Here is a 23,690-nt window from a genome sequence, read left to right on the forward strand (position 1 = left end):
TCCTCCAGCTGTCATGTTGTCATGTCCTCCAGCTGTCATGTCCTCCTGCTGTCATGTTCTCATGTCCTCCAGCTGTCATGTTCTCATATCCTCCTGCTGTCATGTGCTCTTGTCCTCCTGCTGTCATGTTTTCATGTTCTCCTGTTGTCATGTTCTCACGTCCTCCTGCTGTCATGTTCTCATGTTTTCATGTTCTCCTGTTGTCATGTTCTCACATCCTCCTGCTGTCATGTTTTCATGTTCTCATGTCCTCCTGCTGTCATGTTCTCATGTCCTCCAGCTGTCATGTTCTCACATCCTCCTGTTGTCATGATGTCATGTCCTCCTGCTGTCATGTCCTCATGTCCTCCAGCTGTCATGTTCTCATATCCTCCTGCTGTCATGTTCTCACATCCTCCTGCTGTCATGTTGTCATGTCCTCCAGCTGGCATGTCCTCCAGCTGTCATGTTGTCATGTCCTCCAGCTGTCATGTCCTCCAGCTGTCATGTCCTCCAGCTGTCATGTTCTCATGTCCTCCAGCTGTCATGTTCTCAAGTCCTCCAGCTGTCATGTCCTCCAGCTGTCATGTTCTCAGGTCCTCCTGTTGTCATGTTCTCCGGTCCTCCAGCTGTCAAGTCCTCCTGCTGTCATGTTCTCAAGTCATCCAGCTGTCATGTCCTCCAGCTGTCATGTTCTCATGTCCTCCAGCTGTCATGTCCTCCAGCTGTCATGTTCTCATGTCCTCCAGCTGTCATGTTCTCATATCCTCCAGCTGTCATGTTCTCATGTCCTCCAGCTGTCATGTTCTCATGTCCTCCAGCTGTCACGTCCTCCAGCTGTCATGTTCTCATGTCCTCCAGCTGTCAAGTCCTCCAGCTGTCATGTTCTCACGTCCTCCAGCTGTCAAGTTCTCATGTCCTCCTGCTGTCATGTTCTCATGTCCTCCAGCTGTCATGTTCTCATGTCCTCCAGCTGTCAAGTTCTCATGTCCTCCTGCTGTCATGTTCTCATGTCCTCCAGCTGTCATGTCCTCCAGCTGTCATGTTTTCAGTACTCCTGGTGTCATGTTGTCATGTCCTCCAGCTGTCATGTCCCCATGTCCTCCAGCTGTCATGTTCTCATGTCCTCCAGCTGTCATGTCCTCCAGCTGTCATGTTTTCAGTACTCCTGGTGTCATGTTGTCATGTCCTCCAGCTGTCATGTCCCCATGTCCTCCAGCTGTCATGTTCTCATGTCCTCCAGCTGTCATGTCCTCCAGCTGTCATGTTTTCAGTACTCCTGGTGTCATGTTGTCATGTCCTCCAGCTGTCATGTTCTCATGTCCTCCAGCTGTCATGTTCTCATGTCCTCCAGCTGTCATGTCCTCCAGCTGTCATGTCCTCCAGCTGTCATGTTTTCAGTACTCTTGGTGTCATGTTCTCAGGTCCTCCTGCTGTCATGTTCTCAGGTCCTCCTGCTGTCATGGAAGATTCTATCATATATATTTCCTCTTTCTCAGAAGGGACATGGCTAAAGTAGGTGCATGTCTCCTAATGTAGAATTACTTTTATTTTTAAATTAATCGACTGACTTTAATTTATTTTCTAATGCTTTTGTATAGCTAATGTATTCCATATATAACAATGTCATACATAAGATGAAATTGTGTATTTATTAACCCCCCCCTATAACACACTCAAAACAATGTCACACTACTTCTGTCCGTCTAGGTTGTGTCCGTTATGTGGTGATTGTAGTCTTTGTGATGATGGGAGGGAGGGAACGTTGAAAGTACTGGTTATTCACTGGTTGTGAGAGAGAGGGGGACTCAGACAGAGAGACAGACACCGCCAGTTGGCTCCCTTCCAGGCTCATACAAGCAGAGGGGTTAATCAGCCAATCACATGGTGAGCAAAGAGGTGCTCTCCCTCCCTCCCTCCCTCCCTCCCTCCCTCCCTCCCTCCCTCCCTCCCTCCCTCCCTCCCTCCCTCCCTCCCTCCCTTTCTCCCTCCCTCCCTCCCTTCCTCCCTCCCTCCCTCCCTCCCTCCCTCCCTCCCTCCCTCTCTCCCTCCCAGGGCTCCTCCCTCCCTCCCTCCCTCCCTTTCTCCCTCCCCCTCCCTCCTTTCCTCCCTCTCCCTCCCTCCCCTCTCTCTCTCTCTCTCTCTCTCCCTCCCTCCCTCCTCTCTCTCTCTCTCCCTCCCTCCCTCCCTCCCTCCCTCTCTCCCTCCTCTCCTTCCCTCCCTCTCCCTCCCTCCCTCCCTCCCTCCCTCCCTCCCTCCCTCCCTCCCTCCCTCTCTCCCTCCCTCCCTCCCTCCCTCCCTCCCTCCCTCCCTCCCCTCCCTCCCTCCTCCCTCCCTCCCTCCCTCCCTCCCTCCCTCCCTCCCTCCCTCCCTCCCTCCCTCCCTCCCTCCCTCCCTCCCTCCCCCTCCCTCCCTCCCTCCCTCCCTCCCTCCCTCCCTCCCTCCCCTTCACCATTTCACCTCCAGGCCTGCTGCCACTCCTAATCTACTGAACTAATCCTGATTTCTGAGTGTAAGAGGATGTAAGAGTCACTAGTGGTAAGCGTGCGTAATGTATTTGATTAGATAGTGTGTCCTCCACAGATGATAGAAGCCAGTCAACACCATTAGTTCGTTTTTTAATTAGCAACTATATCTCTATGAGCAATGTTGCTGAAATAGCAGGAATTCCCCCTCATGTTTCCCATGTAACTTTTACAGTTAAAAAAAATAATATCATTTTGCATACTCATGAATAGCATGCTTTCAGAGCCAAAAATATATGAAGGAACATGTTACGCTTATGACCTATGACCTATGACCTATGCAAAGCCTCTCAATTTATTTCTCCAAATGGCGGTTTACAAAACAGTTTTGAAATCATTACAGTTGTTGTTCCCCAGACCACCTCGTCAGGCTTCTCTCTCTCTCTTCTGTAAGTAGTTATGACGAGGCTGTGGATTCATAAGGTTTTAAAGGGTCCATGTATAGATTGGGATTATTACTTGTCTGCCTTGTACTTTCTGATGTAAATGTTTTTTTGTTTTTAAACCTTACATTTTTTTTTTTTTGACAAATATACAAAAATATTTTGACTTCTTTCATTTTGCTTCATTATTTTTTGTGTTTTTCCATCAAAGATCAGACAAATCTGGACAGTCGGCTACTTCTACTGCAAATTACTCCAAAGTAATTTATTGTATATATTGTGTTAGCATGAATCAACAGTGATGTGGATTGTAGATGTAAATACAACACACGTTTTTTTTCTCCTGTGATGTGGAATTCATTTATTATTGATAATAAACATTAAAGATCTTGTTTTATTGGCTCATTGATGTTTCAACTGGTCATTATTTATTAGCAGTGACGAGGGATGAGAAAACGGTGAACTATAAATAATTAACATAGAATAAGGTCGTATCTAAAAGTAACTTGATATTTTTTTTTAACTAGGCAGTTAAGAATAAATTCTTATTTACAAGGACGGCCTACCCCGTCCAAACCCAGACGATGCTGGGCCAATTGTGCGCCGCCCTATGGGACTCCCAATCACGTCCGGATTGGGAGTCCCATACAGCCTGGATTCAAACCAGGGACTGTAGTGACGCCTCTTGCACTGAGATGCAGTGCCTTAGACCGCTGCGCCACTCAGGAGCCCTATTAGATAGTAGGCCTACTATTTATTTATTTTTATTTATTTATTGTTTCCGGTTACTAGTCCAATGCTCTAACCACTAGGCTACCCTGCCGCCACGATGAAGATACCGGAAAGCGGTTGCTTGTGATCAAACCAACATTCTGTAGCTACAATTGGCCAGAGGACCATGTATTACTTTCTATTCTATAGTAAACCTTCTGTAAATCAAACTAATTTGCCAAGTAATTAACCAGTTTTGTTGTTGTTTTTGTTTATCATTTTCCTTGTTGGGCATAAAAGGCTAAAAACACCAGGAAATCAGCTCCAAGTGATTTTAATTTTTGAAAATCTATTCAAGTATTTCCATGCATAAAGTAAATTCAGAAAGTATTCAGACCCCTTTAATTTTTCCACATTTTATTACGTTACAGCCTTTTTCTAAAAGGGATTCAATTGTTTTTTTCCCCCCCTCATCAATCTACACACAATACTCCATCATGACATCACAATACCGCATAATGACATCACAATACCCCATAATGACATCACAATACCCCATAATGACATCACAATACCCCCATAATGGCATCACAATACCCCATAATGACAAAGCAAAAACTGTTTTTTTAGACATTTGTGCACAAAATAAATTCACATTGACACAAGTATTCAGACCCTTTACTCAGTACTTTGTTGAAGCACCTTTGGCAGCGATACTTTCGACACACCTGTATTTGGGGAGTTTCTCCCGTTCTTCTCTGCAGATCCTCTCAAGTTCTATCCGCTTGGATGGGAGCGTTGCTGCACAGCTATTTTCAGGTCGTTCCATAGATGTTCAATCAGGTTCAAGTCCGGGCTCTGGCTGGACCACTCAAGGACATTCAGAGACTTGTCCTGAAGCCACTCCTGCATTGTCTGTGTGCTTAGGGTCATGGTCCTGTTGGAAGGTTAACCTTTGCCCCAGTCTGAGGTCCTGAGCGCTCTGGAGCCGGTTTTCATCAATGACCTCTCTGTACTTTTCTCTGTTCATCTTTCCCTCGATCCTGACTAGTTTCAAAGTCCCTGCCGCTGAAAAACATCCCCACAGCATGATGCTGCCACCACTATGCTTCACCGTAGGGATGGTGCCAGGTTTCCTCCAGATATGACACTTGGCATTCAGGCCAATCTTGGTTTCATCAGACCAGAGAATCTTGTTTCTCCTGGTCTGAGAGTCCTTTATGTGCCTTTTGGCAAACTCCAAGTGGGCTGTCATGTGTCTTTTACTGAGGAGTGGCTTCCGTCTGGCCACTCTACCATAAAGGCCTGATTAGTGGAGTGCTGCAGAGATGCTTGTCCTTCTGGAAGTTTCTCCCATCTCCACAGAGGAAATCTTGCTTCTCGTGTTTTCACTTTGTCATTATGGGGTATTGTGTGTTGATAAAACATTTTAAAAAAAAATAGAATAAGGCTGTAATGTAACAAAATGTGGTAAAGGTCAAGGGGTCGGAATACTTTCTGAATGCACTGTAAAATAGATACATTATATGTGATCGTTTCCCAATGTATTTATTAAGGTTTGAAATAATTTTGTTTTTGTCAGTTACTATCTGTTTGGGCTTCCTTGAAGTCAATTTGCAGGGTAATTATGTTCAGGCACCCTGACCATCTGCTCAATAAAAAAATCTACACGTGGCTGATAATGTAGTTGGGGACCCTGTAATAAAAGTAAAGAAAGTAGTCTTAAATGTATAGCTGCTGACACAGACAGCGCGGTAAAGAGCAGTGTGTCTCTGTTCTATTCTAGATGTTTCCATCTGAACTGTTCTGATATGACTATAAAGGTAAGGTCCCGTAATATACAGAGTTCTAATCCAATCGAATGGCGCCAACTGGACGACGTCCCCAGAATGAAGAGCACCTGTCCAATCAGAGAAAAATGCGTCGCGTTTGACAGAACCAACCAATCGCGTTCTAGAGACTGAAAATGAGAGCCAATTGGAAGCCTTCGTAGGTTGACGTGTTCATCAGGAAGCGTTGGCAGAATCGGGACATTGCGTGCTCACATTACCGGTTTCAACTCTAGCTGCTCATGTGTAGCTGGGATTTTTTTTTCGCTAGACAGGTAGTTTTGTATCGTAACGTTTAGCTAGGTACATCTAGCTAAACTAGATTAAGTTAGTTATTAATTGTAAAATGTTGTGTTTGACTAGTTTGTCGGTCGCCCTCGCAGCGCTGGCTCTGGTACCGAGCATTAGCGACGCTTTGAAAGATGGGGATTGTGAAGGTGGGTTGGTTTGTCTCATATTTATGTCACTTTGGATATAACTAGCTAGTTAGTCGTTAAGTTTTATGGCAATCTACAATTCCATGCTGTGTCATTGGCATGGATTCTTCGCCAAATAGCCTAGACGTTGGCTATAATTCAATGCGTTGAAATGTCTTTCAATGCGCTCCTAATTTTATTTTTGTTTGCAGAGAAGTATTGTAGCTGGCTGTGTCTCGCTAACTAGTACCTGTTAATTGCTCTGTAGGACCTTGCCTTGTGCCCCAGCCAGGTCAGATATTGCCTGTGGTTTCTGTTGGTGAGGCAATATGCTCCCATGTCAAGCTATTGTTTCTCTGTTAGATGGGATAGCTGATACTTGACTGTCTATTGTTCAGCTTTGTCCAGGGCAGTGGTTCCCAAACGTTTTATAGTCCCGTACCCCTTCAAACATTCAACCTCCAGCTGCGTACCCCCTCTAGCACCAGGGTCAGCCGTCCCCCCTCTAGCACCAGGGTCAGCCGTCCCCCCTCTAGCACCAGGGTCAGCCGTCCCCCTCAGCACCAGGGTCAGCCGTCCCCCTCTCCAGCACCAGGGCCAGGTCCCCCCTCAGCACCAGGGTCAGCCGTCCCCCTCTAGCACCAGGGGGTCAGCCAGGGTCCCCCTCTAGCACCAGGGTCAGCCGTCCCCCCCCCTCTAGCACCAGGGTCAGCCGTCCCCCCTCTAGCACCAGGGTCAGCCGTCCCCCTCTAGCACCAGGGGGTCTAGCACCAGGGTCAGCCGTCCCCCCTCTAGCACCAGGGTCAGCCGTCCCCCTCTAGCACCAGGGTCAGCCGTCCCCCCTCTAGCACCAGGGGGTCCCCCTCTAGCACCAGGGTCAGCCGTCCCCCTCTAGCACCAGGGTCAGCCGTCCCCCTCTAGCACCAGGGTCAGCCGTCCCCCTCTAGCACCAGGGTCTAGCACCAGGGTCAGCCGTCCCCCTCTAGCACCAGGGTCAGCCGTCCCCCTCTAGCACCAGGGTCAGCCGTCCCCTCTAGCACCAGGGTCAGCCGTCCCCCTCTAGCACCAGGGTCAGCCGTCCCCCTCTAGCACCAGGGTCAGCCGTCCCCCTCTAGCACCAGGGGCACCAGGGTCAGCCCCTCTAGCACCAGGGTCCCCCTCTAGCACCAGGGTCAGCCGTCCCCCTCTAGCACCAGGGTCAGCCGTCCCCCTCTAGCACCAGGGGGTCAGCACCAGGGTCAGCCCCCTCTAGCACCAGGGTCAGCCGTCCCCCTCTAGCACCAGGGTCAGCCGTCCCCCTCTAGCACCAGGGTCAGCCGTCCCCCTCTAGCACCAGGGTCAGCCGTCCCCCTCTAGCACCAGGGTCAGCCGTCCCCCTCTAGCACCAGGGTCAGCCGTCCCCCTCTAGCACCAGGGTCAGCCGTCCCCCTCTAGCACCAGGGTCAGCCGTCCCCCTCTAGCACCAGGGTCAGCCGTCCCCCTCTAGCACCAGGGTCAGCCGTCCCCCTCTAGCACCAGGGTCAGCCGTCCCCCCTCTAGCACCAGGGTCAGCCGTCCCCCTCTAGCACCAGGGTCAGCCGTCCCCCCTCTAGCACCAGGGTCAGCCGTACCCCCTCTCCCCCTCTAGCACCAGGGGGTCAGCACCAGGGTCAGCCCCCTCTAGCACCAGGGGTCAGCACCAGGGTCAGCCCCCCTAGCACCAGGGTCAGCTGTCCCCCTCTAGCACCAGGGTCAGCTGTCAGCACCAGGGTCAGCCCCTCTAGCACCAGGGTCAGCCGTCCCCTCTAGCACCAGGGTCAGCTGTCCCCCTAGCACCAGGGGTCAGGGTCAGCCGTCCCCCTCTAGCACCAGGGTCAGCCGTCCCCCTCTAGCACCAGGGTCAGCTCTAGCACCAGGGTCAGCCGTCCCCCCTCTAGCACCAGGGTCAGCCGTCCCCCTCTAGCACCAGGGTCAGCTGTCCCCCCTCTAGCACCAGGGTCAGCCGTCCCCCTCTAGCACCAGGGTCAGGTCCCCCCCTCTAGCACCAGGGTCGTCCCCCTCTAGCACCAGGGTCAGGTCCCCCCTCTAGCACCAGGGTCAGCCGTCCCCCTCTAGCACCAGGGGGCCCCCCCCTCAGCACCAGGGTCAGCCGTCCCCCTCTAGCACCAGGGTCAGCCGTCCCCCTCTAGCACCAGGGTCAGCCGTCCCCCTCTAGCACCAGGGTCAGCCGTCCCCCTCTAGCACCAGGGTCAGCCGTCCCCCTCTAGCACCAGGGTCAGCCAGGGTCCCCCTCTAGCACCAGGGGGTCTAGCACCAGGGTCAGCCGTCCCCCTCTAGCACCAGGGTCAGTCCCCCTCTAGCACCAGGGTCAGCCGTCCCCCCTCTAGCACCAGGGTCAGCTGTACCCCCTCTAGCACCAGGGTCAGCTGTACCCCCTCTAGCACCAGGGTCAGCCGTACCCCCTCTAGCACCAGGGTCAGCACACTCTCAGATGTTGTTTTTTTTACCATCATTGTAAGGCTGCCACACACACACTATACAATACATTTATTAAACATAAGAATGAGTGAGTTTGTGTCACTACCCGGCTCGTGGGAAGAGCTCTTATAGGACCAGGGCATACATAATAATCAATCATTTAGCTCTTTATTTAACCATCTTACATATAAAACCTTATTTGTATATTGAAAATTCACCACGGGGTAATGAGAAGGGTGTGCTTGAAAGGATGCACATAACTCTGCAATGTTGGGTTGTATTGGAGAGAGTCTCAGTCTTAAATAATTTTCCACACACAGTCTGTGCCTGTATTTAGTTTTCATGCTAGTGAGGGCTGAGAATCCACTCTCACATAGGTACGTGGTTGCAAAGGGCATCAGTGTCTTAACAGCGCGATTTGCTAAGACAGGATATTCTGAGCGCAGCCCAATTCAGAAATCTGGTGGTGGCTTCTGATCTTCACAGAACCGCTTGTTGCAATTTCAATGAGGCTCTCTTGTTCAGATATTGGTAAGTGGACTGGAGGCAGGGTATGAAAGGATAATGAATCCAGTTGTTTGTGTCGTCCGTTTCGGGAAAGTACCTGCGTAATTGCTCACCCAACTCACTCAGTTGCTTTGCTATATCACATTTGACATTGTCTGTAAGCTTGAGTTCATTTGCACACAGAAAAATCATACAATGATGGAAAGACCTGTGTGTTGTCCTTGTTAATGCAGACAGAGAAGAGCTCCAACTTCTTAGCCTCAGTTTTGTCCCGCACATTGAATATAGTTGCGGAGAGTCCCTGTAATCCTAGATTCATATCATTCAGACGATTTTAATTTAGAAAAAAACGCATCACCCAGATAGGCCAGTCATGTGAGAGACTCGTCATCATGCAAGCTGTCAAACAAGTGAAAACTTTAAGCTTGTCTCTCAATTGAAAAAAGAAAAATGTAAGTACTTTGCCCCTTGATAACCAGCGCAATTCTGGTATGTTGTGAAAGCGTTACATGGTTGCTGCCAACATCATTGCATAGTGCAGAGAATACGAGAGTTCAGGTGCCTTGCTTTAACAAAGTTAACCATTTTCACGGTAGTGTCCAAAACGTCTTTCAAGCTGTCAGGCATGCCCTTGGCAGCAAGAGACTCTCGGTGGATGCTGCAGTGTACCCAAGAGCCTCTCGGTGGATGCTGCAGTGTACCCAAGAGCCTCTCGGTGGATGCTGCAGTGTACCCAAGAGCCTCTCGGTGGATGCTGCAGTGTACCCAAGAGCCTCTCGGTGGATGCTGCAGTGTACCCAAGAGCCTCTCGGTGGATGCTGCAGTGTACCCAAGAGCCTCTCGGTGGATGCTGCAGTGTACCCAAGAGCCTCTCGGTGGATGCTGCAGTGTACCCAAGAGCCTCTCGGTGGATGCTGCAGTCTACCCAAGAGCCTCTCGGTGGATGCTGCAGTCTACCCAAGAGCCTCTCGGTGGATGCTGCAGTCTACCCAAGAGCCTCTCGGTGGATGCTGCAGTCTACCCAAGAGCCTCTCGGTGGATGCTGCAGTCTACCCAAGAGCCTCTCGGTGGATGCTGCAGTGTACCCAAGAGCCTCTCGGTGGATGCTGCAGTGTACCCAAGAGCCTCTCGGTGGATGCTGTAGTGACCCAAGTGGAGTCGGGAGCAACTGCTTGCACGCGCGTTACCACTCCACTACGTCTCACTGTCATGGCTTTTGCGCCATCAGTACAGATACCAACATGAGCAGCAGCTACATTTGGTTAGTGGAATTCCCATGAGAGAGTAACGGTTAATGTGATTGGATAATTAATTATTTGACTAGGCTTCCTGTATTTGACATTGTGTTATTTCGCTGAACACTAGATGGTTTAATTTTATATTTGGCAGTGAAACAAGGTTACTCAGGAGAGGAGAAAAACCCAACAGTATAGCCCCGTTGGAAAATATAAATGGACTGTTTGAAAATGTGAATATATATATTTTTTTTAATGTAAAAAAACAAAATGTAAATCCCATTTTTATTTGGCGTGCCCCCGATGGCATTGCGCATACCCCAGTTTGGGAATACCTGGTCTAGTGTATTGGGCTATATAACGTATGGATAACCTACTGTAACAGAACAGACTGACCATAGAAGTCTGAGTTGTAAAACCTAATCTCCTACATATAATGTCGATAGTATTGCTGGAGTTACCCATTTTTTGTTGTTGTATACCATCAGATTAGCAAAATGTTATATTAGTAACGTATATAGAAAGGATGCTATCTTTGTACACTCCTAACATCCTAATGTAATAATGGTCATTCTTTGTTTTGCGTTGTTTCCTCCCTTTTTCAGTGTGCGTGAGCTTCCTGGGAAGGTTATATCAGTCATTGCAGGACAACAACGTTAAATTCACCAGTGCAGACATCGAGAAGGCCCTCGTCGACACCTGCAAAGACGCCAAGGGCAAGGAAAACCGCTTTGTAAGTGATTTTTAGGCTAATGTTTTAGTTTAATGTAAGTCTAGTCGATAAGTAGTTACATTGTGTCCTATCCAGATTATCCACTGAATTTGTTGATTTAATTGCTGTTATTTTTCGTCCTTCTGTGTACACTTAGTGTTACTACATTGGTGGAACCAATGACGCTGCCACCAAAATTCTCAACGAGATCTCCAAGCCCCTGAGCTACCACGCGCCGGTGGACAAGATCTGTGAGAAACTAAAGAAGAAGGACAGTCAGATCTGTGAACTGAAATACGGTAAGGAAACAAATGTAGGAACCATCTCAGATGACTTGGTATGTAGTTATTTGTAAGTTAAATCAATACTATAGTACCGAACCACACTTTTTTTTAACCTTTTATTTAACTAGGCAAGTCAGTTAAACAACAAATTCTTATTTTCAATGACGGTCTAGGATCAGTGGGTTAACTGCCTGTTCAGGGGCAGAAGAACAGATTTATACCTTGTCAGCTCGGGGATTTGAACTTGCAACCTTCCGGTTACTAGTCCAACACTCTAACCACTAGGCTACCCTGCAGCCCCTTAAGTTGTTTAACATAAGGATGTAGAAGATACTCTGTATGGTACACAGTCTATGTTAGCATCCCTCAATTCCATGTCTCTCTGACAGCTAAGCTTAAGTCTCAATTTCTTTTTTTTTTTTTTGTCCCTTATTTGTTCCCATAGTTTATCACGTGGGACTCATCACAGTGCTCATAGTAAATACTTGTCACAATACCGTTACATGCTGACTACACCGGTCACGTCAAATCAAATGTATTCATATAGCCCTTCAGCTGATATCTCAAAGTGCTGTACAGAAACCCAGCCTAAAACCCCCAAACAGCAAGCAATGCAGGTGTAGAAGCACAGTGGCTAGGAAAAACTCCCTAGAAAGGCCAAAACCTAGGAAGAAACCTAGAGAGGAACCAGGCTATAAGGGGTGGCCAGTCCTCTTCTGGCTGTGCCGGGTGGAGATTATAACAGAACATGGCCAAGATGTTCAAATGTTCATAGATGACCAGCAGGGTCAAATAATAATAATCACAGTAGTTGTTGAGGGTGGAACAGGTCAGCAACTCAGGAGTAAATGTCAGTTGGCTTTTCATAGCCGATCATTCAGAGTATCTCTACCGCTCCTGCTGTCTCTAGAGAGTTGATAACAGCAGGTCTGGGACAGGTAGCACGTCCGGTGAACAGGTCAGGGTTCCATAGCAGCAGGCAGAACAGTTGAAACTGGAGCAGCATTACTACAACGACTGCATGATCGAACACTGCGTCAGCGAGCGTCTGCGTGGCCAGGCGCTAAAATAGAATCATATATTTATTTATTTTACCATTATTTAACTAGGCAAGTCAGTTAAGAACAAATTCTTATTTTCAATGACTGCCTAGGAACAGTGGGTTAACTGCCTGTTCAGGGGCAGAACGGCAGTTTTGTATCCTCTCTTCTCCAGACCATTTCCGGAGACCTTCTCCCTTACCTCACCTCGCTCATCAACTCATCCCTGACCGCTGGCTACGTCCCTTCCGTCTTCAAGAGAGCGAGAGTTGCACCCCTTCTGAAAAAACCTACACTCGATCCCTCCGATGTCAACAACTACAGACCAGTATCCCTTCTTTCTTTTCTCTCCAAAACTCTTGAACGTGCCGTCCTTGGCCAGCTCTCCCGCTATCTCTCTCAGAATGACCTTCTTGATCCAAATCAGTCAGGTTTCAAGACTAGTCATTCAACTGAGACTGCTCTTCTCTGTATCACGGAGGCGCTCCGCACTGCTAAAGCTAACTCTCTCTCCTCTGCTCTCATCCTTCTAGACCTATCGGCTGCCTTCGATACTGTGAACCATCAGATCCTCCTCTCCACCCTCTCCGAGTTGGGCATCTCCGGCGCGGCCCACGCTTGGATTGCGTCCTACCTGACAGGTCGCTCCTACCAGGTGGCGTGGCGAGAATCTGTCTCCTCACCACGTCCTCTCACCACTGGTGTCCCCCAGGGCTCTGTTCTAGGCCCTCTCCTATTCTCGCTATACACCAAGTCACTTGGCTCTGTCATAACCTCACATGGTCTCTCCTATCATTGCTATGCAGACGACACACAATTCATCTTCTCCTTTCCCCCTTCTGATGACCAGGTGGCGAATCGCATCTCTGCATGTCTGGCAGACATATCAGTGTGGATGACGGATCACCACCTCAAGCTGAACCTCGGCAAGACGGAGCTGCTCTTCCTCCCGGGAAGGACTGCCCGTTCCATGATCTCGCCATCACGGTTGACAACTCCATTGTGTCCTCCTCCCAGAGCGCTAAGAACCTTGGCGTGATCCTGGACAACACCCTGTCGTTCTCAACTAACATCAAGGCGGTGGCCCGTTCCTGTAGGTTCATGCTCTACAACATCCGCAGAGTACGACCCTGCCTCACACAGGAAGCGGCGCAGGTCCTAATCCAGGCACTTGCCATCTCCCGTCTGGATTACTGCAACTCGCTGTTGGCTGGGCTCCCTGCCTGTGCCATTAAACCCCTACAACTCATCCAGAACGCCGCAGCCCGTCTGGTGTTCAACCTTCCCAAGTTTTCTCACGTCACCCCGCTCCTCCGCTCTCTCCACTGGCTTCCAGTTGAAGCTCGCATCCGCTACAAGACCATGGTGCTTGCCTACGGAGCTGTGAGGGGAACGGCACCTCAGTACCTCCAGGCTCTGATCAGGCCCTACACCCAAACAAGGGCACTGCGTTCATCCACCTCTGGCCTGCTCGCCTCCCTACCACTGAGGAAGTACAGTTCCCGCGCAGCCCAGTCAAAACTGTTCGCTGCTCTGGCACCCCAATGGTGGAACAAACTCCCTCACGACGCCAGGACAGCGGAGTCAATCACCACCTTCCGGAGACACCTGAAACCCCACCTCTTTCAGGAATACCTAGGATAGGATAAAGTAATCCTTCTCACCCCCCTTAAAAGATTTAGATGCACTATTGTAAAGTGGCTGTTCCACTGGATGTCTTAAGGTGAACGCACCAATTTGTAAGTCGCTCTGGATAAGAGCGTCTGCAAAATGACTTAAATGTAAATGATGTAAATGTCAGCTCGGGGGTTTGAACTTGCAACCTTCTGGTTACTAGTCCAATGCTCTAACCACTAGGCTACCCTGCCGCCCCGGGACACTCAATGTGACGCTCAACGTGTTTCTATATTTGACGCTCAACGCGCTGCCAGTCTGACCTCTCCCATCTCCTCATTGGTTTTTAGGAGCATATAAACACGTGATTGAAAGATGAACTGATGTCCACACAGTCGTTGTAGTAATGCACCGTAAAGTCCGTTACCAACTGCCATATAATGTCCCCCCCCCAAAAAAAAAGAAGCCTGAGGAAGGAAAAAGATAACGAGAAAGGAATTCGGTTTTCCCGTTTCATCTGTGGATTAATTGTCGGAGTAGAGGACCTTGTGCATTTCAGGTAAAATAATAACCCAATGTTTATATCCCAGGACAAATGATCTAGCAACAGCAAGCTAGCTAGATAAATCGACATAAATACTTAAATGCTTTTCGACCTGTCCCCAAATTAATATCATTGGTTCAGAGTTTGTTTTGATACTTCAACCTGCGTCTCCTCATTCACTTCTGGTGTGGGTCAACAAAATGAACTTGCGCGCGATGGCACGCTCGCGTCCAGTTTGGTCAGCTTGTTAGATAATGGTTTGTGGATCATGATAAGTCCAAAACATTGTACAATGTCGGCCTGTGGCTATTTCCAACCCCCGTCTGGCATATTACAAGTTATTTACATACACAAACACAGGTGAGGACTGATTTTCCATGTCATCACCATACCTGACTGGGGGGGGGGGTTGACTGTCTATTATTGCCTCACAGTGAAATTTGACCTCTCTTCCTGGAACGTGAAGAGACTCTGCACACTACATTCTACTGTTAATCACACGGCATGGAATGCAGAGTCTTGTTTAACGTTTTTAGTGAACAGATTTTGATATCAGCACCTGCTAAGAGACCATTCATACTGGTATGTAACTGGTGTCACTGTGTGAGCTTTCTTAACAGAAGCCTATAGCTTTATTCCTTCATACCACACACACTTGGTTGACCCTCCTGAACCCCCCCCCTGTTCTTAGCCAGTTAGACCACTGAAATGCTAGCAGGATCTGTTAAAGATGGAATCTTCACCTTCTCTCCTCTCTGCAGACAAACAGCTGGACCTGAGCACCGTGGATCTGAAGAAGCTGAAGGTGAAGGAATTGAAGAAGATCCTGGAGGTGTGGGGAGAGTCGTGTAAAGGCTGTGCCGAGAAGTCCGACTTCATCCGCAAGATCAATGAACTCATGCCCAAGTATGCCCCCAACGCAGCTAAAGCACAGAGGGAACTGTAACCAGAGGGAGAAGGGGGATGCAGACCTGGGATTGTATTCAGTGTCTCAAAGGAGAAATTCTGATCTAGGATCAGTTTTGCCTTTTATTTTAATTACATTTTTTGTTGTTAATCATCATGAATAAGACTCTGTATCAAGCATCTCGATTAGGAGTGTTGATTTTAGGATCAGGCCCCCCCCCACCCCCCCCTGTCCTTTCCGCCATTTTATTATTTGTGATCTAAATGCCAAATCTAATCCTAGATCAGCTCTCCAACTCTGAGACAGTTTGGTTTGAATACCAAATTGCACCCTAGTCCCTATATAGTGCACTACCTTTGACCAGAGCCCTGTGGGGAGTATGGTACCATTTGGGATGTTACCTTTGTTTATACAGGCCCTGGGGGAAGGGGCTTTGGGTGTCCTGAGAGGGTATTTTGTGGTGGGTAATGTTCGCTGTGCGGCATATGAACCACCTGTCAGTCTGTACATGACCTTTGTTTTTTTCGTGTTTTTTAAGGGATATACTTTTTTTTTTGTCTTAATTAACAACGGTATAATCAAATATAACCGGTGTGGACAAGCTCATATGCAGAAGGTCCTAGACAGTGGGTGTAGTAAGACACCTGATTCTACTGACCTACTAATCATCAAATCGAGACCTTGATTTGTACCCTCTACAAATAAGCTTGGCCACCCCTGAAATATATATTTTTTTAAAGAGAAGATAAAACTATTGAAATGGGCTTTTCTTTCACACAACCTTACATGTTTATTACAAATGTTCTGTACTTTTTCATTAAAATATGAAAACAAGGTGTCATGGTGTTCTAATAGTCAATGCTGGTGGTATCATCACACATGCTCATAAATATATAGCTTGCCATGAGTGTTTTCTACTGAACAAAACATATAAATGGAACATGTAGTAAAAGATCCTAGAAATTATTCATACGCACAAAAAGCTTATTTCTTTCAAATTTTGTGCACAAATGTGTTTATATCCCTGTTAGTCAACATTTCTCCTTTGCCAAGATAATCCATCCACCTGACAGGTGTGGCATATCAATAAGCTGATTAAACAGCATAATCATTACACAGGTGCACCTTGTGCTGGGGACAATAAACAGCCTCTCAAATGTGCAGTTTTGTCACACAACACAATGCCACAGATGTGTCAAGTTTTGAAGGAGTGTGCAATTTGCCATGCTGACTGCAGAAATGTCTACCAGAGCTGTTACCAGAATTTAATGTTAATTTCTCTATCATAAGCCGCCTTCATTTTAGAGAATCTGTCCAACTGGCCTCACAACCACTGACCACGTGTACGGCGTTGAGCGGTCTGCTAATGTCAGTGTTGTGAGCAGAGTGCCCCATGGTGGCGGTGGGGTTATGGTATGTCTGTTCACACTGCTATGCTTTATCTTGGCCAGGTCGCAGTTGCAAATGAGAACTTGTTCTCAACTAGCCTACCTGGTTAAATAAAGGTGAAATAAATAAAAATAAGCTATGAACACAATTGCATTTTATTGATGGCAATTTGAATGCACCAAAAAAAAATACCTTGACTAAATCGTGAGGCCCATTTTTTTTTTTTTTCAAGGTATCTGACCAACAGATGCATATCTGTATTCCCAGAGATGTGAAATCCATAGATTAGGACCGAATGAATTTATTTACACCGACTCATTTCCTCATATGAACTGTAAAATCAATGAAATTGTTGCATGTTGCAGTTATATTTTAGTTCAGTATAATTCCAAATGCATGTGAAACATTTTTCTATTTAACATTTGATAATTTCTCATTTCCATAGCAGATATTATACTTGTGCCTTATCTAATTCGTGTCATATATTTGCAAGATTTTGGGTGAGCAGTATCTGCTTCCGCATGACGTCCCTAGCCCTGCGGCTACGTCGCCTCAAACCCCTCCCATTGGCGGAACGTATACATTCCTTTTGTCCAAGATGGCGGAGTTAAAACAGGTTCACTGATTCTAAATGTTTTTAAACGCGTTTATCCTTTTTTATTTTATATCGGAATACATGCAAAGTCTTTAACGTCGCGAACATTAGTTACAAGTTATTAACGTCCGTTTATGTGTAACGTCTCCCAAAAGTGAGGAATTTGCTTACAGATTGGATATTTTTTTCTGCAGACACTGGCTGGCTAGTTAGCAACAAAAAAAGTTTGGGCACCGTTTGAAAATGAAGCGACAGGCCGGGAGGGACTCCAGTCCTAGTAGGTCTTTAGCGAAACGAATACGGGAAAGAGAGCGGGACCGGGACGGGGCACGGAGAGAAGACCTGCCGCTCCCACCACTTGCTTTGCTGCTCGCTGAAAGCGGGAGGCAACATGCTCGGAGTAGGAGCAGGGAACGAGAAAAGACACGGCTTCGGGAGGAGCGTGGAGGCACCGGAGATCCCCTCCACCACCGACAACAACACCACGACCTCGATCTCATCGGCCGACCCTCTCTCCGGACTACAGCCGTCCTGCCTAAAGGCAAAGTGGCAGCCGAACTACTGGGCCTCCGGGGGGGAGCCGGTGGGACGCTGGAATACAAATCGTTGCTCATTAGCAATCTCGGCTCGGTGCTTTCTGACGAGCACGTTGAAGACGGACTGTTTCACGAGTTTAAAAAGTTTGGGGACGTTAGTGTGAAACTATCTCACACTCCAGAACTAGGCCGAGTCGCCTACATCAATTTCCGGCACCCGGAGGACGCTAAAGAGGCCAGGCATGCCAAAACCAGGCTAGTACTCTATGACCGCCCCCTCAAAGTAGAGCCCATGTACGTCCGGCGGCGCAACTGCACGCCGCCGGATATGGGCTATGTCCCCATCCATGGCGCCCCATATCCCTCTTATAGACAGAGGTCCCTCTCCCCCTGCCCTGGAGTTAGTAGTATCAGAGATATCCGACCACCAAGACATTACCATGTAGAGGGACTTGGACTGAGCAGAGAGAGGGAGAGGATCTTAGATTACTATGGGATGTTAGACGAGAGGGGACGGCCTTACGGGCTGCCTGTACCTGAGCATGATGACATAAAACCTGAGGACGACGCGAGGGCGTGCAGGAACCTGTTCATCGGCAACCTGGATCACAACGTCACCGAGGGCGAGCTGAGGAGAGGCTTCGATAAGTACGGCATCATTGAGGAAGTTGTGATTAAACGACCTGCGCGCGGTCAGGGTGGAGCCTACGCTTTCCTCAAGTTCCAGAACTTAGACATGGCTCACCGGGCTAAGATAACCATGCAGGGTCGCGTGATTGGCGGGAACCCGGTGAAGATAGGCTACGGTAAGGCCAACCCTACCACCAGACTCTGGGTAGGCGGGCTGGGACCCAGCAATTCCCTGACAGCCCTGGCCAGAGAGTTTGACCGTTTTGGCAGCATCCGGAACATACACTATGCGAAAGGGGATAGTTTTGCCTACATTCAGTATGAGAGCCTAGATGCCTCTCAGGCTGCATGCACTCAGATGAGAGGGTTCCCTCTAGGAGGCCCAGAGAGGAGGCTGAGGGTGGACTTTGCCAAGGCTGAGGAGCCCCTGCCTCGTAGTTACCCAACAGGATACCAGCCCCCTGTGTCCCAGCCTGCCCACCTGGACCTGCTGAGGCATCGCGACCGTAGCCTGGAGAGAGAGCTACGCTCCCGGGACCGCTCGCCACCCTCCCACGCCCTGTTCACCCAGCGGGAGAGAGAGAGAGCTATGCTGGACAGGGGGGACAGAGACTTCATCTCTCCAACAAATAGCCTTGAGCGCAGGGGGAGTGAAGCGTTTGGGGTGTCTCGTGGTGGCCGAGGGGACCGGGCAGCCCGGAGCCGAAGCAGAGAGCGCTGGCTGAAGGAGAGAGACGCTGGGCCGGAGAGACGCAGACACAGGTCCCTTTCCCTTGACGGACCCTCTCAGGAGAAGGAGAGAGGCATGTCCAAGGTGAGAGGAGGAGCAGGGCCAACTTCTCCAGAAGACAGCCCAGACAGAGCCAGGGTCCGGGCCCCAGACTCTACCACCGAGCCCAGGGGACAGAGCCCCGACAGCAGCCGCCACTCCAACGAGGACCGGGCCGGCCAGGACGGCCACGAGACAGCCTCCAGCCGGGACAGACACAAGAAGACTGGCGGGGACAGAGAGAAGGACCGTGACCGCAACCACCGTGCCAGCGACACAAACCACACCTCAGACACAATTAATAAAGAGCCCAGAACACCCAGTACGCTGTCGGAGTGTGCCACCACCCTCACCAAAGCCTGGCACGGTCACTTCACCCTGAAGAACTCCTGTTTCCCCACTAACATGCACCTGTTAGAGGGAGGCTCCGGGTTCTTCCACTCTGTCATGAAGGACCACCAGGCCAAGGGTAAACTGACCCAGCTGAAGATCGCCCAGCGACTGAGGATGGACAAGACCAGGTTGAACGAGGTCACCAGGAGGATCAAGCATGGTGGCTCCGAGGGCTACGCTGTTCTCCTGGCCCTGCAGGGCCCCGTCGACCGCGAGGCCCCTCCACCTGAACCAGGCCTACAGATCAGACTCCTCCGTCACCTGGTCACCTACCTGAGGAACAAAGAGGCTGCAGGAGTGATCAGTCTACCTGTAGGTGGGGCTAAGGAGGGGGGAAAGGGGGGCATGCTGTACGCCTTCCCCCCATGTGACTTCTCCCAGCAGTTCCTGCAGACCCCTCGCAGGACTTTGGGGAATCTGGATGAAGAGCACCTGGTGGTTGTTATTGTCAATGACTCTGCCTAACTTAGACAGAAGACACCTCTTTGTGGTGTTGGCTGTCAATGTTATTACACCCATGTTAACACCCACGTTAACAGAATTTCCAGGGACCTCATTATACTTAGGTGCCGATACGATATGTATTGTGATTCTCACGATTCTATTTGTATTGTGATTCTATTTGTATTGTGATTCTCACGATTCTATTTGTATTGTGATTCTCACGATTCTATTTGTATTGTGATTCTCACGATTCTATTTGTATTGTGATTCTCACGATTCTATTTGTATTGTGATTCTCACGATTCTATTTGTATTGTGATTCTCACGATTCTATTTGTTTTGTGATTCGATACTGTGATTTCATTGCGATTCAATGTTCCTAACACCACATGTCTGATGCAGAGGGACAAGAGAGCGAGCCAGGAGAAAATGAGTTTTGATCAGTCTATAAATTAAAAGTGCTGAAAACAAATTGATTCCCAATTTAAAAAGAAGATGGAGACACTATGAAGGAAAAATACTGGGCTTTTTTGTGCTGGTACAGCCAGCCAACTAGCGCATTAAATAATATTGGGATATTGTCAAAATATGTCGTCAAATAATATCCCATTATGTAAATTGTTTTAAACTAAGACACAACTGTTGTTGGAGACTGTCAGTGTCTCTGGTGGTGTTGGAGACTGTCAGTGTCTCTATGGTGGTGTTGGAGACCTGTCAGTGTCTCTATGGTGGTGTTGGAGACCTGTCAGTGTCTCTATGGTGGTGTTGGAGACTGTCAGTGTCTCTGGTGGTGTTAGAACCTGTCAGTGTCTCTATGGTGGTGTTAGAACCTGTCAGTGTCTCTATGGTGGTGTTGGAGACCTGTCAGTGTCTCTGGTGGTGTTAGAACCTGTCAGTGTCTCTATGGTGGTGTTGGAGACTGTCAGTGTCTCTGGTGGTGTTAGAACCTGTCAGTGTCTCTATGGTGGTGTTGGAGACTGTCAGTGTCTCTATGGTGGTGTTGGAGACTGTCAGTGTCTCTGGTGGTGTTAGAACCTGTCAGTGTCTCTATGGTGGTGTTGGAAACTGTCAGTGTCTCTGGTGGTGTTGGAGACCTGTCAGTGTCTCTGGTGGTGTTGGAGACTGTCAGTGTCTCTATGGTGGTGTTGGAGACCTGTCAGTGTCTCTATGGTGGTGTTGGAGACTGTCAGTGTCTCTGGTGGTGTTAGAACCTGTCAGTGTCTCTATGGTGGTGTTGGAGACCTGTCAGTGTCTCTATGGTGGTGTTGGAGACTGTCAGTGTCTCTATGGTGGTGTTGGAGACCTGTCAGTGTCTCTATGGTGGTGTTGGAGACCTGTCAGTGTCTCTATGGTGGTGTTGGAGACCTGTCAGTGTCTTTATGGTGGTGTTGGATTTTGTATGTAGTCTCGTGCATTAGTGAAACACTACTAGTGAGTATGGGATTGTTGTTCATACATACTGTTGTATATATTTTTTTAATGGAATTGACCAAGCAGTATATCTACAGGCTACTTCCACAGCGGTAGTATAATTCATAGGATGGTTTGCATGTTTGACTTATTTTTCTTCGTTTTTTATTGAACCATTCCTGAAGTTCCATGTTTGTCTTATTTTTTTTTTTTGAGAACGGTGTGCTCTAATTGGCTGTTGCATGCAGAATGTTGTTTTTCTACAGATTCTACCCTGCAGCTTTGGTGTTGAACTTCAACTGTCGTTTACTCGCCATTAATTTGAAACTGTTGTTGTTTTTAAATACTGGTTCAGCTCACAGATATTATTTCTTTAATAGTTCTGTCTTTGATCCTAGTGTGATATTGTGACGTTTGTGACTGGTATGGTTTAGCCTTTTTTTTAAAGCGTTTTAATACACTATCCACCTGACAATGTACTGAATCAGCCTATAGCCTATTTGCATATGATTTTAACTCTCTAGTGTGATTTGCTGTAAGGCAGAATGGATTGTATCTACCTCTACCATTATGTCAGTAAAATGTTTGTTTTTTTGTAAAACATTTTGTTATCAGAAACATACAATGCAAATGAAACCCACCCCCTTGATCTTTGTTGGAGTCAGGTTATTGTTTTTACAATTTATTATGTCTCCCAGGAGTTTATTTGAGCAGAAAGTGTCGCAAAATTAAAAATACATTTTTTTAATTTGACCAGTTGAGGTGATTTTTTTAATGTTTTGTTGTTGTTGTTTTTTAAACATTTTGACTCACTGTTATTTATATTACTGTGATCTTCAGAGAAAACACCATTGCAAAGCCTGTCTGTTTCAATGATAATTATGGTCATTTTAATGTCGATTTGTAGAAAGAGAACCATCACCTGAAATAATGGAACAGGAAGTCGAATGGTTTTAAGGAAAATTGTATTTTCGTTCCAAATGGCACCCTATGCCCTATATAGTGCACTACTTTAGATCAGAGCCCTATAGAACCCTATTCCCTATATAGTGCACTACTTTAGATCAGAGCCCTGTGACACCCTATTCCCTACATAGTACACTACTTTATACCAGAGCCCTATGGCACCCTATTCCCTACATAGTGCACTACTTTAGACTAGAGCCCTATAGAACCCTATTCCCTATATAGTGCGCTACTTGTTTTGAGTAGAGCCCTGGTCAGAAGTAGTGTACTGTGTAGAGGATAGGGTGCTATTTTTAGAATGCATACTTTGTCACTACATGACTTGAGACTGGTGTTAGACTCTACTGCCGTGTGAAGTTTAAACTGGTGTTAGACTCTACTGTCGTGTGAAGTTTAAACTGGTGTTAGACTCTACTGTCGTGTGAAGTTACTTTAAACCACCAATAGAGAATGAAAAGTATGGCTTGTTTATTATTCTGTCATGTGTGATGCTAACCAATCACATCACAGTGAGGAGGGGTAGTAGTCTATATGACTGTATCACAGTGAGGAGGGGTAGTAGTCTATATGACTGTATCACAGTGAGGAGGGGTAGTAGTCTATATGACTGTATCACAGTGAGGAGGGGTAGTAGTCTATATGACTGTATCACAGTGAGGAGGGGTAGTGGTCTATATGTGTTTACTTTCTCAACCTCCCGTTTTGTTTTCTCTGTTTCAACACATACGAAAATGAAATTAAACGTTTTATTGCTCCTGTTATGAAAATATATTTTTGTATGTATTTTTTATTTATTTATTTGGATAGTTAATGTTTAATTGTTGTGAAAAAAATAGAGCAAGGTTTGTTCATTAATCTCAAAAATAGAGCAAGGTTTGTTCATTAATCTCAAAAATAGAGCAAGGTTTGTTCATTAATCTCAAAAATAGAGCAAGGTTTGTTCATTAATCTCAAAAATAGAGCAAGGTTTGTTCATTAATCTCAAAAATAGAGCAAGGTTTGTTCATTAATCTCAAAAATAGAGCAAGGTTTGTTCATTAATCTCACAGATTCAAAACTAGTCTTATGTCCTCCCGTCTTTCCGAATGTAACGAGAGTTTGAGTAGTATGAGCAGGAAGACCGTGGACTGCTTGCCTTTTACACAAGTCTGTTTGTGACACTAGGTGGCAGTGTTTACCCAGGAAACTGAACGTTGGGTAATTTTACCCAGAGAGCCAATTTGATTCCCCACTGGAGAATAAAGTGTCAACTTCACTCTAGGGTTGTTTTTTTCTGGTGAAGTTTTAAAACTGGTTTGCTACATTTAACACAAACATAATCCAACTGAGGTGTTTTTTTTACGTAAGCTGAATACAGCAGAATAGACCTTACGGTGAAATGCTGATTTACAAGCCGACAATGCAGTTTTAGATTT

The 23,690-nt window shown here is 47.4% G+C and overlaps 2 protein-coding genes across 2 annotated transcripts; both read left to right on the forward strand.

Moving 5' to 3' along the window:
* Positions 1 to 5,624: 5,624 nt before the first annotated feature.
* LOC115124927 (mesencephalic astrocyte-derived neurotrophic factor-like) lies at positions 5,625 to 15,981 on the forward strand. Its single transcript, XM_029654427.2, has 4 exons — positions 5,625 to 5,864; positions 10,648 to 10,775; positions 10,912 to 11,053; positions 14,998 to 15,981. The coding sequence occupies exons 1-4, from the start codon at positions 5,774 to 5,776 to the stop codon at positions 15,180 to 15,182; spliced, it is 546 nt and encodes a 181-aa protein (XP_029510287.2). The 5' UTR covers positions 5,625 to 5,773; the 3' UTR covers positions 15,183 to 15,981.
* Positions 15,982 to 17,109: 1,128 nt separating this feature from the next.
* LOC115124926 (putative RNA-binding protein 15B) lies at positions 17,110 to 22,062 on the forward strand. The gene has a single exon (XM_029654426.2). The coding sequence runs from the start codon at positions 17,371 to 17,373 to the stop codon at positions 19,918 to 19,920; it is 2,550 nt and encodes an 849-aa protein (XP_029510286.2). The 5' UTR covers positions 17,110 to 17,370; the 3' UTR covers positions 19,921 to 22,062.
* Positions 22,063 to 23,690: the final 1,628 nt, after the last annotated feature.

This window comes from Oncorhynchus nerka, linkage group LG15 (genome assembly GCF_034236695.1).
Source record: "Oncorhynchus nerka isolate Pitt River linkage group LG15, Oner_Uvic_2.0, whole genome shotgun sequence".
Lineage (NCBI taxonomy): Eukaryota > Metazoa > Chordata > Actinopteri > Salmoniformes > Salmonidae > Oncorhynchus > Oncorhynchus nerka.

Excerpts from the sequence above, each read along its gene's own strand:
- LOC115124926 (XM_029654426.2), top strand. The coding sequence starts at position 17,371 with ATGAAGCGACAGGCCGGGAGGGACTCCAGTCCTAGTAGGTCTTTAGCG.
- LOC115124927 (XM_029654427.2), top strand. The coding sequence starts at position 5,774 with ATGTTGTGTTTGACTAGTTTGTCGGTCGCCCTCGCAGCGCTGGCTCTG. Across the intron at positions 10,776-10,911 it reads AGGGCAAGGAAAACCGCTTT|TGTTACTACATTGGTGGAAC; the intron begins GTAAGTGATTTT and ends GTGTACACTTAG. Across the intron at positions 11,054-14,997 it reads GATCTGTGAACTGAAATACG|ACAAACAGCTGGACCTGAGC; the intron begins GTAAGGAAACAA and ends TCCTCTCTGCAG.